At 46.3% G+C, this 15,058-nt stretch overlaps 1 protein-coding gene across 4 annotated transcripts in view; it reads right to left on the bottom strand.

Annotated features, from left to right (window-relative positions):
• Positions 1-3,928: 3,928 nt before the first annotated feature.
• Positions 3,929-15,058, bottom strand: part of Ttf1 (transcription termination factor 1) — a 27,273-nt gene continuing 16,143 nt past the window's right edge. For 3 of the 4 annotated variants that reach the window (XM_029474254.1, XM_029474255.1, XM_021156857.2), the window contains exons 8-12: positions 12,159-12,248; positions 10,559-10,624; positions 7,762-7,847; positions 6,759-6,936; positions 3,929-5,215 (exon numbers count right to left, since the gene is read on the bottom strand). In XM_029474254.1, the coding sequence (XP_029330114.1) occupies positions 5,197-5,215; positions 6,759-6,936; positions 7,762-7,847; positions 10,559-10,624; positions 12,159-12,248 (439 nt within the window). In that variant the 3' untranslated portion in view covers positions 3,929-5,196. Of the gene's footprint in view, positions 5,216-6,758; positions 6,937-7,761; positions 7,848-10,558; positions 10,625-12,158; positions 12,249-15,058 lie in introns of those variants that run through there. The other variant, XR_003835964.1, reaches the window with a different exon arrangement.

Raw genomic sequence — 15,058 nt, 5'->3', positions numbered from 1 at the left:
TGGATTTAGGCTTCTCAGCAGCAGGGGGATTGGTCTCTCAAGGACTGAACACTATAGCTTCCTAGAAGCTCTGTCTCTCTCTCTCTCTCTCTCTTTTTTTTTTTTCCAAGACAGGGTTTCTCTGTGTAGCCCTGGCTGTCCTGGAACTCACTTTGTAGACCAGGCTGGCCTCGAACTCAGAAATCTGCCTGCTTCTGCCTCCCAAGTGCATTGATTAAAGGCCTGCTCCACCATGTCCAGCCCCTAGAAGCTATTGTTACACAAAATGTACTTTTAGCAAGTCAATTTCCAAATTTTGACATTTCTTTTCTGCTTGAGGGGTTGTCTTAAAAAACCATTACCTAAGCAATTCTCAGCCAGCTGTAGGAGACTTCCTGGTTTGCCAGGCACATCTGGAAAGTAAGTTTTGCAAAGACTGAGAATCCTTCAAAAGAATAACCCCATTAAATCTCATATAACAATCACTCCAGATTCATGCCAGATATATTCGTATATACATATACATACACACACACACACACACACACACATATATATATTTCAAATGGGGATTTATCTGCAGATTGGTTTATAGGGTGTGGTCCAAGTAGTTCAACAATGGCTGTCTCACAAATGAAAGGCTGAGAATCACTAATTGTTCTGTCTACAGTGCTGGAGTCCAGGATGGTTCCAGGAGAGCTGGTCTTCAGTCTATGCTGAAATCCTAAAGACCCTGGATTTCATATTGGCTGCAGCAACATAGATGAACTTGCCAGCAAGAGTAAACACAGCTGGCAAAAAGCAGTTTCCTCTTCCTTGTCCTTTTATGTGGCTGCCACCAGAAGGTGTGGCCTACATTTAGGGTGTATCTTCTTGTTTCAAACAATAGCATTAGGAAAGTCCCTCTCGCTGGGTGGTGGTGGGGCACGCCTTTAATCCCAGTACTTGAGAGGCAGAGGCAGATGGATTTCTGAGTTCAAGGCCAGCCTGGTCTATAGAGTGAGTTCCAGGACAGCCAGGACTGCAAAGAGAAACCCTGTCTGGAAAATAACAAAAACAAAAACCAACCAAACAAACAAACAAAAGAATGTTTCCTTGGCTAAGTGGTGTAGATGCATGCCTCCAGAGGCAGAAGTAGGCAGATCTCTGAGTTTGAGGTCAGCCTGGTCTACAAAGTGAGTTACAGGATAGGATAGCCAAGGATATACAGAGAAACCCTGCCTGGAAAAACAAACAAACAAACAAACAAACAAACAAGTGGGAAAAGAAAGAAAGAAGAAAGAAAATTCATCTTAGGAGTGCCTAGCAGCTGATTTTGGAATATCTCAAAATACTTACAAAGATCCTGACCCCTAAATTTGCATTCATTTGCCCTACTGTAATGACAGCCCCTATGAGGCTTTGTGGCATTTATCATTCTTGTCAGTATTTTGTTTATTGTTTACCAACTTGGCTCCATCAATCCCCCTTTCACTCATCCATTCAGCCTGGACACTGTTCTGGTGCTAGGGAAGAGGCTAAGGCAGCCTCTGTCTCCTCCTAAGAGCTCATCTCCGAAGCACCATAGCAGCCTCACAGTGATTAAGAACCAAAAATCAGAACCCACATCAAATGCTGAAGCATAAAAGGAAGCAAAGTTAAGTCCTTGGTGTGTGGGGGTGGGGGTGGAGGTGGAAGTGGGGGAGAGCTTAGCTTCTTAGAGACATAATTAAGGGGTTGGCCTTCTACATATTGGGAGGGCCCTTAGCTTTGTCCATTTGACACACAGTGCAGAGTACCAGTGAAAGAATCTCAACTGAGGGATTGCTGGTGGGGAACTGATTATCTTCCTTGTAATTAACAGGCCTGGCCTGCTGTGGGTTGAACCATACCTAGGCAGTGGTCCTGTAGAGAGGGGTTTAGAACCAAGGGCTGTCTACCCAGGAGTCCATTTCTTCCCAAGGAACAGTGAACTGCTGGGCCTAGATATCCCAGGGTGGGATGGTACCCAAGGGGGGGGGGCTCCTTTCTCTGAGAAAAAGGGATGGGGGCAGTGGGGGGGGACTTGGAAGGACTGATAAGGGGGTGCTGTGATGGGATGTAAAGTGGATAAAAAAATAAATTACTGGAAAAAAAAAAAAAGAACTGATCAAAGGGGAAAGACCCAGAAAAAGGAAACAAGTTCACTGAAGCAGAAAGCAGCAGTAGCTGGGCAGTGGTGGCCCACGCCTTCGAGGCCAACCTGGTCTATAGAGTGAGTTCCAGGACAGCCAGGGCTACACAGAGAAACCCTGTCTCGAAAAACCAAAAAAAAAAAAAAAATAGAGACAGAGAGACAGATTATTAGATTCATCGATTTATTCAGTGATTTACTTAAAGCACTGCTTGTACTGCCTGTTTGCCTTGCATGACTTCACTTGTACAGGGAACACAGCGACCTGGAGAAGTAGCTAAAACAATGGGTCGTTGCCCTTAACAACATGCAGACTGCTAGCTGGATGGCACAACCTCCCCCAACCTTGTGGTTTAGACTATCAAAATGAGAATGCAAACTGTACCCAGATCAAAGTCTTGCAGGAGCTGCCCTGGCTTTGGTCCACTGTGACATGTGACATCTCCTCTCTTCCATTCTAATTGGTGTCGGAGTGTTTATTCCAGAAAGAGTCCCACAATAGCAAAAAAGCACCTGCACGGACAGGGTCTGTCTCCAAAGCTTCTGGGCTGCCGGGTGGTCTTTAAGCTGGTCTCTCCATAGGTTCCTGGACCACTTCTTCCTTTTATCCCTTCCAATTTCATTTTCTTGGTTCAGACAGAATATAACTCCACCTCTAACCCCATGGATGCTATTGTTGGATGGAAATAGGAAAAAAAAAAAAGTCACTGTTCAGAGAATGGCCCTGGTTGGTGGATGGCCTTATTTATTATGGGCACTCCAGTTGTGTGGAGTGTTAGCTTCTTCCCAGGGGGGAAAGACACCTTTCTTTATCTGACCATTGTCCTGACTTCCTACCCTCTGAAAGCTAGCTGAGCATGGGCCTATGAGTGACCTAGCCAGCCATGTTCCTCCATGGTTTCTGTTGTGAGTTCTTTCCCTGACTTCTAGCAATGATGGACTGGCCCTGCAAGTGTCATCAGAAGATACTCTGAACTTGCTCTCTTCCCCTTTGACAAGGTCAACTCTGCATGGAATCAGCTACACTGATTCATGGACTGAGCAACCAAACCAGGGTCCTTTCCTTTCTGTCCACTCCCTAACAGGGCTCTGTTCAAACCTGCCCCTAAAGCTCCACACACTCTCTTCCCCTCATACTCGGGCAGATTTTCTCCAAATCCCATGACTGTTACTACATAAGAGTAGCTGGTTGGTGGGTGGACAGGGAAGATCTGAGCAGTTTCCTGGTGCGTGTGTATTGGAGAAAGGCAAGGAAAAGGTTAAGAATCCCAAACATTTACACAGCACACACACAAGCTTTGTGGGAAACGCCATGCCTTTAGCTGTTAGTTGCTTTGTGAGTTGCTTCTTGGGAACCCATCAGCCCATCCTGCTATTGATGCTCCTGACTCTCCACTGGGGCACAGCCTTCTCTGCTCAAAGCTGAGCCACCCATACCCTGCTGGCCATGCTAACAGCTCTGCCTGGTATGAACTCTCATGTGAACCTGAGGAATGGCAGCCAAGGGCACAGCAGTGGGGGCATCCTGTGTGGGCAAGAAAGCCTCAAAGAAACCCCAGAAAGCCAGCCCAGAAGGCCACCCCAGGGATGGGGATGGAAGAGCTGCGGCCCTGGTCCACGTCACCCAGTTTTGGGAGCTCCCTGAGACTCTCATGGTGCTCTGGGTCTCTGGATTCTAATCTGTCAAATGTATAATGAGTCATTATCTTCTTCAAGTCATTTCACACACATTTGTATAAACAAACAATTTCTTTTATTTTTCATTTTTATAAAACTGAGAAAATATATACTCTTTTGAAATACTTCACAAAAATATGTCATGTCAACCAGATCTATTGTTATCACTGTAATTTGCCATATGATATCCCATTCTAGGACCATACTTCCTGTTAAAGAATATTCATTTTTTTCTTCTATCACAAATATAGAATTGGCTTATACATTAGTACTATTATTTTTGTAGGAGCAATTTAGTCCTGTCAGCACAGAGTATAGAATGCCTGAGGGACAGAGGGGCTGGGTAGAGAACCATGTACTAAAATACCATCATTCATATAATGTTTTATTTGTGTGTTTGTTAGAGCCAGAGTCATCTATAGGCCAGGCTGGCCTAGAGCCTGCTATTTGTAAGGATCACTTTGACCTCCCGCTCCTCCTGCCCCACGTGAAAGCTGGGTGCATTAGTGCATTCCACCTGACTACTCCATTATCTGCACATCTGGGGAAGTTCTAAGTACATGGCAAGCAGAAGCTCCTTCTAGCCCACCTTCTAATAGTGCCACAGAAATTACGTCTGAGAGTTCTCTGGAGACAGAAGATTGCTGAGTGGCACCAACGGAGTCAGCAGTATATGGACGGTTTCATTAGCCTCACTTTCCCTTCTGTCTCCCCAGCACAAATGGGGCAGAAGTCTGAACGACTTAACATTTGGGTGTCCCAGACTCCCTTGCAGCAGTGTTCTGCTAAGTGTCACACATGGACACATTTCTCTGCAGGGCAACGACAGACAGCCCGAGTATGGGAACAGCTAGAAGGAACACAGGGAAATTGGGGTCTGCAGAGCTAGAGCTTCTCTGCAGTACTCTCCTGCTCTCTGGGCAATGCACTTCTCCTTTGGGAGGATGCTCCAGTATCCCATTGCGTGTGTGTATGCTGGAGGAACTACGTAGCCCAGGTTGGCCTCAATCTTGTGACCCCACTTCCCACTCCCCCACCTATCTCCATAGTGCATAGTGTGCACTGCCATGCACAGATCTCGTGAAATACTTCTTCTTACCCAAACCCTAAGTTCTCTTCTCTGAAGCCCCTACAGTTGGGTTAACTCTCCTGATTGACCAAAGAGCACCCCTTTCACCCAGTCCTGAGAATCCAGTGGGGCTGTGTCCAGCTGACAGACTCTTCAAGACTACCAGTTGGGCTCCGATGCAGACTACCAATGCTCCAGCAGAACACCGTGTGACTCGGTGCCCAGCACAGGAGAGGTATCACATGCAAGCGGGATCTATGGCCAATGCACAACACAGGTCCAAGGGAACAGAGAGCAGTTTGAGAAAGAGGCGATCCAGTCACTGCACATCAGAGGCGCTGGAAGAGAGCACAGTGACAGCCGTCAGGGGAGGCAGCTTTCTCATTTTACTGGGTGTAGTGTTCTCTGATGCACCTAGGACTGGTGGCTGCACTGGCTCAATGAAACCAGCAGTGTAACTGCTTCAATACAATGGTAGAGTATTCAGTCAGCTCACAAGCACAGCAGCATCAACATGAAACTAACACTTTTATTTTTTTTTATTTTTTTTTTTTTAGATTTATTTATTTATTATATGTAAGTACACTGTAGCTGTCTTCAGATGCACCAGAAGAGGGAGTCAGATCTCAGTACGGATGGTTGTGAGCCACCATGTGGTTGCTGGGATTTGAACTCTGGACCTTCGGAAGAGCAGTCGGGTGCTCTTACCCACTGAGCCATCTCGCCAGCCCCCGAAACTAACACTTTTAAAGATGTGTGTGTGTATGCTCATGTGGAGTCCAGAGGACAATTTCTGGTGGTGTTCCTCAGCTTTTCGGGTCATTTCCTTTGCTTACTTGCTGAAGTTTGGTCACCTAGCCCTGAAGATCCTCCTGTTCCTCAGCCCACATGTGGAGAGCACGCACGCAGCACCATGGCCAGGCCCAGCTCTTCATGTGAGTGCTGGGATCTGATGCCACCGTGAGCAGGCACCGCACGGGCACGGTCTTCTCTCTAGCCCCCAATGTGTTTCATGCTCACCTGCCCAGCACATCATCTGCTTGTTTGTTTGAAACAAGGGGTTCTGTGCAGCCCAGGCTGTCCTGGAACTCTCTCTGTAGTCCAGGCTATCCTGGAACTCACTGTGTAGACCAGGCTGTCCTCCAACTCAGAGATCCGCTCACCTCTGCCTTCTGAGCGCTGGAGTAAGGTGTGAGGCACCACCTAGCTCCATTACATTATTTTGTTTGTTATTTGCTTTTTTGAGAAAGGGTTTCTCTATGTAGTCCCAGCTGTCCTGGAACTCTCTCTGTAGTCCAGGCTATCCTGGAACTCATTGTGTAGACCAGGCTGGCCTCCAACTCAGAGATCCACCTGCCATCACACTATTTTTTTTCCCCCCAAGACAGGGTTTTTCTGTGTAGCCCTGGTTGTCCTGGAACTCACTCTGTAGATCAGGCTGGCCTCGAACTCAGAAATCTGCCCATCACACCATTTTTAACAGCCATCAGGACTGAAGATCCTCCTGCGTGATCAGATCTGGACCACTCCCCGAAGGCTTACACATTAAAGGCCAGGTCCCCTGGGCAGCGTCAGTGTAAGATGGTGGTTGCTCATTGAAATTCTTCAGCCAATGGAGGTGAGCCTTGAAAGGATTGTGGGATTCCTTTGTTCTCTTTTGCTTCCTGGTTATGAGGTAAAGGATTTGCTGTCATGTGTGCTACCTCCAGGCACAGAGCAACAGCACCAAGGCATGGACTGGAGCCGCAGAAAGAAAAGCCAAAGCGACGACCCCTTCTCATTCTGAGGTGAGCTACTTAGGCACTATTGTGAAGAGACGCAGACTGTCACACGTGCACATAACCTAATGGAACAAGATGGGAGTCAGCGACCTGTACTCACCTGGGCTCCTCTGGGCTCCCTTCATCACTGTCATCATCGCAATGGAAGATGTCTTGGAACAGGAAGTCTTGTTTGGGAGCTGCGGGTGTTTGGATCTGGCCGTCTTTTTTCTTCATTTTCTTGTCTAACTTTTCCTTCAGCAAAGGCAGACTGTTCTTATATAAGTAGTCAATGATTTCTACAGAAAAGGTATAAGCCTCTAATTAAGGTCAAAGGTTGCAGGACCTTAACAATAATGAACCACACCTTTTAGCACATGGAAGATCCAATTTATCTAGTGCACAGTCACTTACACATTCTTTGAAAAAAACCCACAAGGCAGACATTATTCTTTCATCATCATCATCAGCAGCAGCACAGGTGACTCTCCGATGTACATGTCTCTGTGTACACACATGTACTCACAAGCCCACATCCGTGTGGAGGCCAGAGGCTGATGTCAGTGCTTCCTCAATTGTTCTCTGCCTCACTTCTCTAGACCGGACAGTCCTTTAGACTCGGCTAGAGTCTTGTCTTTGTCTCTCCAGAACTGGGATCATAGGTGTGCACTGCTACCGCCCAGCTTCACATGTGCACACACAGTTGCATACTAAACACTTCACTGATACAATTCCCCAGCTCCCTCTAATCGACCTGTGCAATAAGGACACTGAGGCACTAGTCATGGGCTCGAGGAGGAGGTGAGCTAGGTGGTGGTGTCTGCATAGTATACAACAGTGCTTCAGGACACTCTTCAGGACAGAGCCCCTGCCTGTGGCTCCAGGAACACCACCTTTATGAGGCAGCAGAGCATAGCACACTGCCCTGAGAACCTGTCAGAGCCCTGGGCTCAGCCTGAAGGGGTGGAGACTGGAGACAGGTTCTCATTTGGCTTAGGTAACGCCATATAGTAGAGGCTGGCTTCAAACTCCCAGAGATCCCAATGCCTCTGCCTCTGTATTGCTGGGATCACCACACTGGGACAACACTAGACTCTTAACTAAACAAGGATTCGTATACTGACCTGGAAAAGTCTTTTTCTGCCAAAAGGGAACGCAGGCAGCTTTCAGCTTATAAAATTTTGCCTGAACAAAAGGTGGAGGGACATCCCTTTAGAAAGGAAAGGTAAGAAAAAAACATCAATGAGTACACTGTCAGTTCTTTTTGTGATGGGAGCTCACATACGCAGGCCGGGGACGTTCTATCCAGCCAGGGATGACTCTAGATCCTCCTGCCTATAATGCAATCCTAGTTAAGTAAATTGCTGTATCTAGGGGAAATGTTAGAATGAAATGGCTGTTTTTCACTGGATCTAGAGTAGACATCAGAATAAAGAATTGTTTTCTAGAAATACTTTGACTTTGAAGAAATCTTTGAGGAAAACAGAGATTCTTTTCTGTTATCTACAGAGTTGTATTTCTGAAGGAGCTTCACAGCTGTGCATGACTTTCGTCACAAGACAGTCCTGGCACACCTGGAGTGTCTTGCATTACTGGGTACTGCAGACAGCAAGCAATGAGGATTAAAGTTGCAGGGCCTGCTGCTGTGTTCCTTCATGAAACACAAAGATTAGATTAGGGGCTTTGGTATGAGAAACTTGTTTTACCCAAAAAACAACTTTTGTGTACCAATCAATAAATATGCTCTGCTTGGCTGTTCAAGGTTCAGTTCATCGAGGCTGGACCTCCCTACTGCCTCAGAGCAGGGTTATATTCAGGCTTGACCCTCCTACTTTGATTGTCCTGAGCAACTCAGAGCACTGACAACTGCCTTTACCCATGGATGTTGGCACCTGAGTCTATGTGGTGCTGGGGGAAGGACCCAGGGCTCTGTGTATGCTAGGCCGCCGAGCCACATGCTCAGCCCCTCTCCAATCATGGGCATGCCAGCACAGTGGGTTATTCGGCACATAACTCACTCCAAGTACACTGAGAGTTGGACTCTATTAATGTATTTCTAGAAAGAGTATTACTGATTTTCAAATGGAATTACTCAGAGACTTTTCAAATACTACAGGGTAGCAAGGCTATAAAGCAGATATAATTTACTAAGAAAAGAAAACAAGCAGAAGAGACAGACAAAGCTGAGTTACCTGGTCAGACATGACCAGTTTCTGAGGAGGGTATAGTTCATCTGTTTCTTTATCTGTCTAAACTTCTGATAAAAGGTTAAAAACTTCTAGGTGTTGCTGATAAAGAAAGCAGTGCTTAGGAAAAAGCAGAGCTTATTAGAGAAGCTGAAAAACAAACTCACAGAGCAACAGAAGAATAACAAAGAGAAGGGCGGCGGGGGAGGAGGGAGGTCAGGCCAGCCAGAGCAGTAAGAGGGTAGGAGAGGGAGAGAGAGTGAGGAGAGAATGAAAACAGGAACCATTATAAAAAGACTGGCCCTCAAAGCTGCCCTCTGAAAGGCAGTCCCTGGAGACCCTGCAGGTGGAGGAGAAAAGTGCAGGGCCAGAGTGAGCCCGGATGGTCAGACGTGATTCCAGGGCCACCGTGAGTTCTGATGGTTGGACATGTTCCAGGGTCTGTAGCCTCTTGCACAAATGCTCTGGGAAGGGACCAGAAAACTCTCTGGCTGGTTTCCTGTGGTCAGAGGGCTACTCACACTGTTCCTTTTCATTCCTCTCTTATTCTGCACAATGTAACCTATTTTCTATTTAAAAAACAAAAACAGGGCTGGTGAGATGGCTCAGTGGGTAAGAGCACCCGACTGCTCTTCTGAAGGTCCAAAGTTCAAATCCCAGCAACTACATGGTGGCTCACAACCATCTATAATGAGATCTGACTCCCTCTTCTGGAGTGTCTGAAGATAGCTACAGTGTACTTATATATAATAAAAATAAATAAATCTTAAAAAAAATAAAATAAAAAACAAAAACAAAAAACAAAAACAACAAAAAAAGTCAAACTGTGCTGGCTACTTTTATGTCTGACACAAACCAAAAACATTTTCAAAGAGGGAACCTCAACTGAGAAATGCCCCCACCAAACTGGACTATGTGGAGCAGGTTTTTGAATGTGGCAGAACCTGAGTGCTATAAGGAGGCAGGTTAAGCAAGCAGTGTTCCTGGCCTCTGCATTGTTCCTGCCTCCAATTCCTGCCCTGACTTCCTTCAGTGTTGCAGGTGAGAATCCCAGGGACTGTGGAACACTTGTCAATCAGCAACACCATTCCACTGCTTCTGGATGTGAACTGCTAGCCCTAAAAAGTTCCCAAGTTTTTGAAGTTAAAGGCAGAAAGATGGTGAGTTTGAGGCCAACCTGGGCTACATAGCGAGATCCTGCACAGAGAAAACAAAGCAAAGTGAAGCACAAGGTGCAGAGATGACACAGCATGAGGAGGTATTGTGTGCGGAGGACAGAGGTTGACATATTCTCTACCGTGTCTCTGTAATCTTTTGAGACAGTCTGGAGCTTGTGTGTGTGTGTGTCTTTGGATCTGTGCCCACCCTTCCAGCACTGGGGCTGCATGTGCCGCCACCCTGTCCCTGTCAGCTCTGATTCACGATGAGACTGCACTCAGATCCTTATGCTCCCGAGGCAAACCCTATAGACTGAGATCCCTCTCCAGGCACTTTCCTGCACTTGTACACAACTGCACACACGCCATGTTTTAGGCCTGGTGAGGTATGATAGGGAGCCACATACTGCAAGTTATCTCTCGGTGCCTGCTGCCACAGAACCTGTAAGCTGAGACCTCCCTGTATGCACTGAACACACATGCACACACATACTTGTATACAGGTACACACCATAAAGACAAAGTATTTTGAAACCTCTCATCATTGAATAAGCTTACTGTTCAATGAGTGGGCTTACCCTATGGCGCTAGCAAGATCTTCCCAGTCTATTTCATTAGCATCATTCACATTTAGTTCATACAACCTGTAAGAAAAAGTAAAAATGTCGAGTGAAATCCACCTCCATAGGTTCAGAGAATACCAAGACCTCAAAGCCAAGGGCATTGACCCCATGCCAGTCCCTCAACTACACTGTCCATCCCAGCCAAGGTTAGTCCAAGGTCAGAGAACTATTTATGGAGATAGATAGGCTGAAGAGCCACCTCTCTATTCAACACAGCTCCCCAGGTATAGTACACTGTGCTCATGCCTACTCCTCAAGCCACTACTAGCATTGTATGTGCACTGCTCACACAGAGCGGCCCTCAGTGCACAGAGGGGGGTGACATCAGTCCCATTCTACCAGAACTCATTTGTCATGATGATTACCAGTCTATGAGACCCAGGATCTCAGTCCTGTCTAACCTGAGCTATCTCCTCAGATCTGCTCATCTGTCTCTCCTGCAGAAGGAAGAGTGGGGGACAGCCAGTCAGTGCAACACAGGAAGCATGGCAGAGTTCTGGGACTAGAAGCTAGACAGGATGGCCACAACCAAGAGCCTCTGCTGCTCTCGCTGATCCTCCAGCATCCTGAGCCTAGGTCTGTCACTCTCAGCTGTTACAATGAGTCTCATCCTCCATTTCCCCTGGGACACTGTGATGAGGACTCCGAATAGACAGGGAACTCAGGACAAAACCATACAAGTCACACCAACAGTGTCATTGTACTGCAGTGCAGAGGAATTTTAATCCAGCAACATGGCTGCTCCGGCAAGGGATCCCATCCAAAGACCTTCTGGGTCTGTGTGATACAGCTGGAATGACACACCTTCAATCCCTCTGGCTGGGATACAGAAGGTGTGTCCTTAGTACACACCTTTAATCCCAAACAATGAAGTTAGATGTAGAGGGAAGCAGCCATGTTTGAAAGTGAGATCTAACTGAGGGGCAGACAAAATGATGAATCAGAAAAAGATTTGACAGAATAAGATAGGATCTGCCCAACTCTCATGAAAAGAGAGAGGAAAGAGAGGCAACTTAAGAGAGCAACAGAGGAGGGGAGGAAGGGGTGAGAGGAAGAGAAGGAGGTGGTAGTTTTATAGGGACAGTTTTAGAGACAGTTTGCAGGTAAAGACAGAATGATCCAGAGAATGAGAAGGAGCCAGAAAAATTAGAACTGATTGCTAGTGTTACTATGAGGCCAAGCAGAGTAATTCAGTCAGAAGCCAAGAGAAAAGCCTGTCTGAATCAGTCAATGTGGAAAAGAATTTGGGCTAGAACAGCTGAGTTGAAATAGCCAGCCAGAGTTCAGAAAGCGCTAAGGGGTGACTATTTAGCAACAAGCCTCTGACTGAGTACACAGTATGGCTGCCATGCACTGTCTGTCCCCCATACTCCCAAAAACATTAGGCGACAAGTAACTTCTCTTTCTCAGTCTCATTCAGAGTTGGTCAACAGAGGCTCTCAAAAGCAGGTCACACACCCATTGTGACACATGTGGACGATGGGTGCAAGCAACAGCACCCTCGTCTCTGGATTAACAAATAAGGGTTCACAAGCACCCATCCCTATTTTGGTACCTTTCAATAAGGGTGATTTTGGCCTGTAGAGCATTGACCCCACGATACACGAACCCACCATGGGTCATCCTTTTGGTAAGAATCTCTGTCCTATTAAGAGAAAGAAAAGCATTGTTTAATTTTAGTTTTAAAAGTACAACTTTCTGGGCTGGAGAGGTGGCTCAGCAGTTAAGAGCACCGATTACTCTTCCAGAGGACCTGAGTTCAGGTTACCAGCAACTACATTGTGTCTCACAACCATCTATAATGGAATCTGATGCCCTCTTTTGCTGTGTCTGAAGACAACAGTGTACCCATATACATAAAATAAATATCTAAAAAAGTACAACTTTCCTATATTTTTATCACATATATTGCTCTCATTCACTGGGCAGGAATAAATAAATGGATAAAGTGGTCATCACTTTTGAATATGGATAATGGGCATGAGAAAGTCTATTTTGTGGTATGAAATTTGTGTAAGGGAAATTGTTTTTCAAAGTGATAAATGACAATTTTTGGTTTTACTCATGAAGATTGATGAAAAATCATTACTAGCTCTATAAAAGTGGAATGTTTCAGCTGAAAAGCACAGTATACCTATCAATACTATTTTCATGATGCAGCTTAAAACCTTCAGCATGCTGGCTTCCATGTACAATGGACTTTGTTTGCATCAAGTGTAAGTTACACACATTCCCCTCATGCCTGTCCTTCTCGCCTCCATGTTTTCTCTTCAGCTCCTCTGCTGACTCACTGGCTGTACTTTGTGATATCGTATTAGTGGAAATAAGACTGTTTTAGACCCAATTAATTGTGGACTAGTGAGAACATTCTGAACTGCTGGTGTTGCAGGAAGTGAAGCTTTTACAGAAGTGGGCATGTGCGCTGGAAGACTGCACCAGGAGGGACACTGCTGTCCCTACTTGAGTTAAAACACACAGGGTTTGTGGAGTTAGTGGGCCAGGTGTGAGCGTAATATGTCTGCTAGTAACAGAGCCAACGTGTAACCCTGGAACTGTTCGTTATTCTTCCCACAGAGTCCATGACTTTCCTGTTAAGCAGTATCCATTAGGTGACAATCTAGGACCTGACAACGTCTTGATCAGAGGGGTTGGATTTCTCTGCTTTGGGAAAAGCTGCGTGAGTGTGTGTGCTCAAGGATGTGGAGCCAGAGGTGAGCACCAGCTGTCCTTCTCTACTGCTCTTTACCTTATTGTTTGACACAGGGTTGCTCACTGAACCTGGAACTCACTGTTGAGTCAGGGAAAATCAAAGAACTCCAGGGATCTGCCTCCACCTCCCATCCCACCCCTAGTGTTGGGGCTACAGACACCTGGCCTTTATTTTACATGGGTGCTGGAGATCTGAACTCAGGTCCTTATGCTTTACCCACTAGGACATCTCTTTAGCCCCATAAAGGAAATGGAATTTTTGAGAGAAATGGAATAAGCCTATTTATTTATAGGCACTGAAAGACACTATGCAAATGCTCTTGTGATTGTTTATAAATGGCTATTGGGGATAAAGAGATGGCTTGGCAGGTAAGAGCATTCATTGGCTGTTCTAGAGAATTTGGGTTCAATTCTCAGTACTAGTATGGTGGCTCACAACTGTGTGGAGAGAATCTCTTGTGTACTGTATGAAAGCATTACCTGTCAATAAAAAGCTGATTGGTCAATGAGCTGAGGCAGGAAATAGGAGGTGGGAGTTCCAGTAGGGAAAGAGGAACTCTGGGACAGAGTCAGGTGGGAGGAGATTTACCCCAAATGCTTAGGAAAACTGAGGAGAGGTAACCAGCCATGTGGCACTCATAGAATAGACTAAGCAGGTTAACTAAGTTACGAGTTAGTTGGGGAAGAAGCCCAAGCTTATGGCCTCAACATCTAGTTGTATATAATTACGTCTCAGAGCTCTTATTTTAGAACTGGGGCACAGGTGGAAAAGCCTGCAATTAAACAACTGTAACTTTAGTTTTAGGAACTCCAGTGCCCTCTTATGCCCTTAGAGGGCACCAAGCATGCATGTGGTACACAGACATATATGCAGGCAAAGCACTCAAACATACAAATAATAGATCTAAAAACAAACAAATAACAAAACAGGTGGCTTTCTTGCTCCCATTGCTAGCTTTTGAACACCAATGTCAAGTTTGCTGAGAACTCACATGCTGACTCCTGGAGCCTGCAGCTTGGGGCTGGAGTTTGGGTTGCCAGTCTGTGTCCCAGTGAGCCCTGACTGTCAGGAGTGCTCTCAAAGAGCACAGCTCAGCAGCAGCCTGACAGATCATTTCTTCCACCGACACACTTTCCCTCTCCTTCCCTCTCCCCTCCTTGCCTTCTGGTTTTCAATCAATGTCTTCCTCTGTGGGTCGGTTTTGGCCTTGATCCCTTAAGAGGCCCTCTGCCATGCATAACACACACACACACACACAGCTGATCTACACTGCTCTTCCCAAGCTCTAGTTTGAGGCTGGGCCTGAGCTTATTTTGGGGGCTGAGGTGCCCTTTTCTCTCTTCATACTGAACACACCCTGCCCGTCTCATGTTGGTTCTGCAGCAGCACAGTCAGCCCTCCATCATTCCCCTTCCAACACTGACCCATCAGCCTCCAGCCGAGGCCCAGTCTACTCCCCTCTTCACCCTAAAATACGAGAAGAAAGGGTTGCAGTTCCTGCACACTTTACACACTTCCAACGCTAGCTGTTCTCTGGAGCTTCTGATAAACACACACTGGACTGGGGGCTTGGCTTAGTGCTGGGGTGCTTATGCAGCTTGTGTTTGATCCTGGGTCTGAGCCCCTGAACAAAACCCAAACAAAGCACCCAAATATCCCAAGCAGAGTTGAAAGTTGCGTGATGCATGGCCTACTTTTTTTGTTTTGTTTTTCTGAGACAGGGTTTCTCTGTGTAGCCCTGGCTG

This window comes from Mus caroli, chromosome 2, assembly GCF_900094665.2.
Source record: "Mus caroli chromosome 2, CAROLI_EIJ_v1.1, whole genome shotgun sequence".
NCBI lineage: Eukaryota > Metazoa > Chordata > Mammalia > Rodentia > Muridae > Mus > Mus caroli.
The sequence above is the reverse complement of the archived record's forward strand: the minus strand, read 5'-3'. Positions and strand labels throughout refer to the sequence as shown.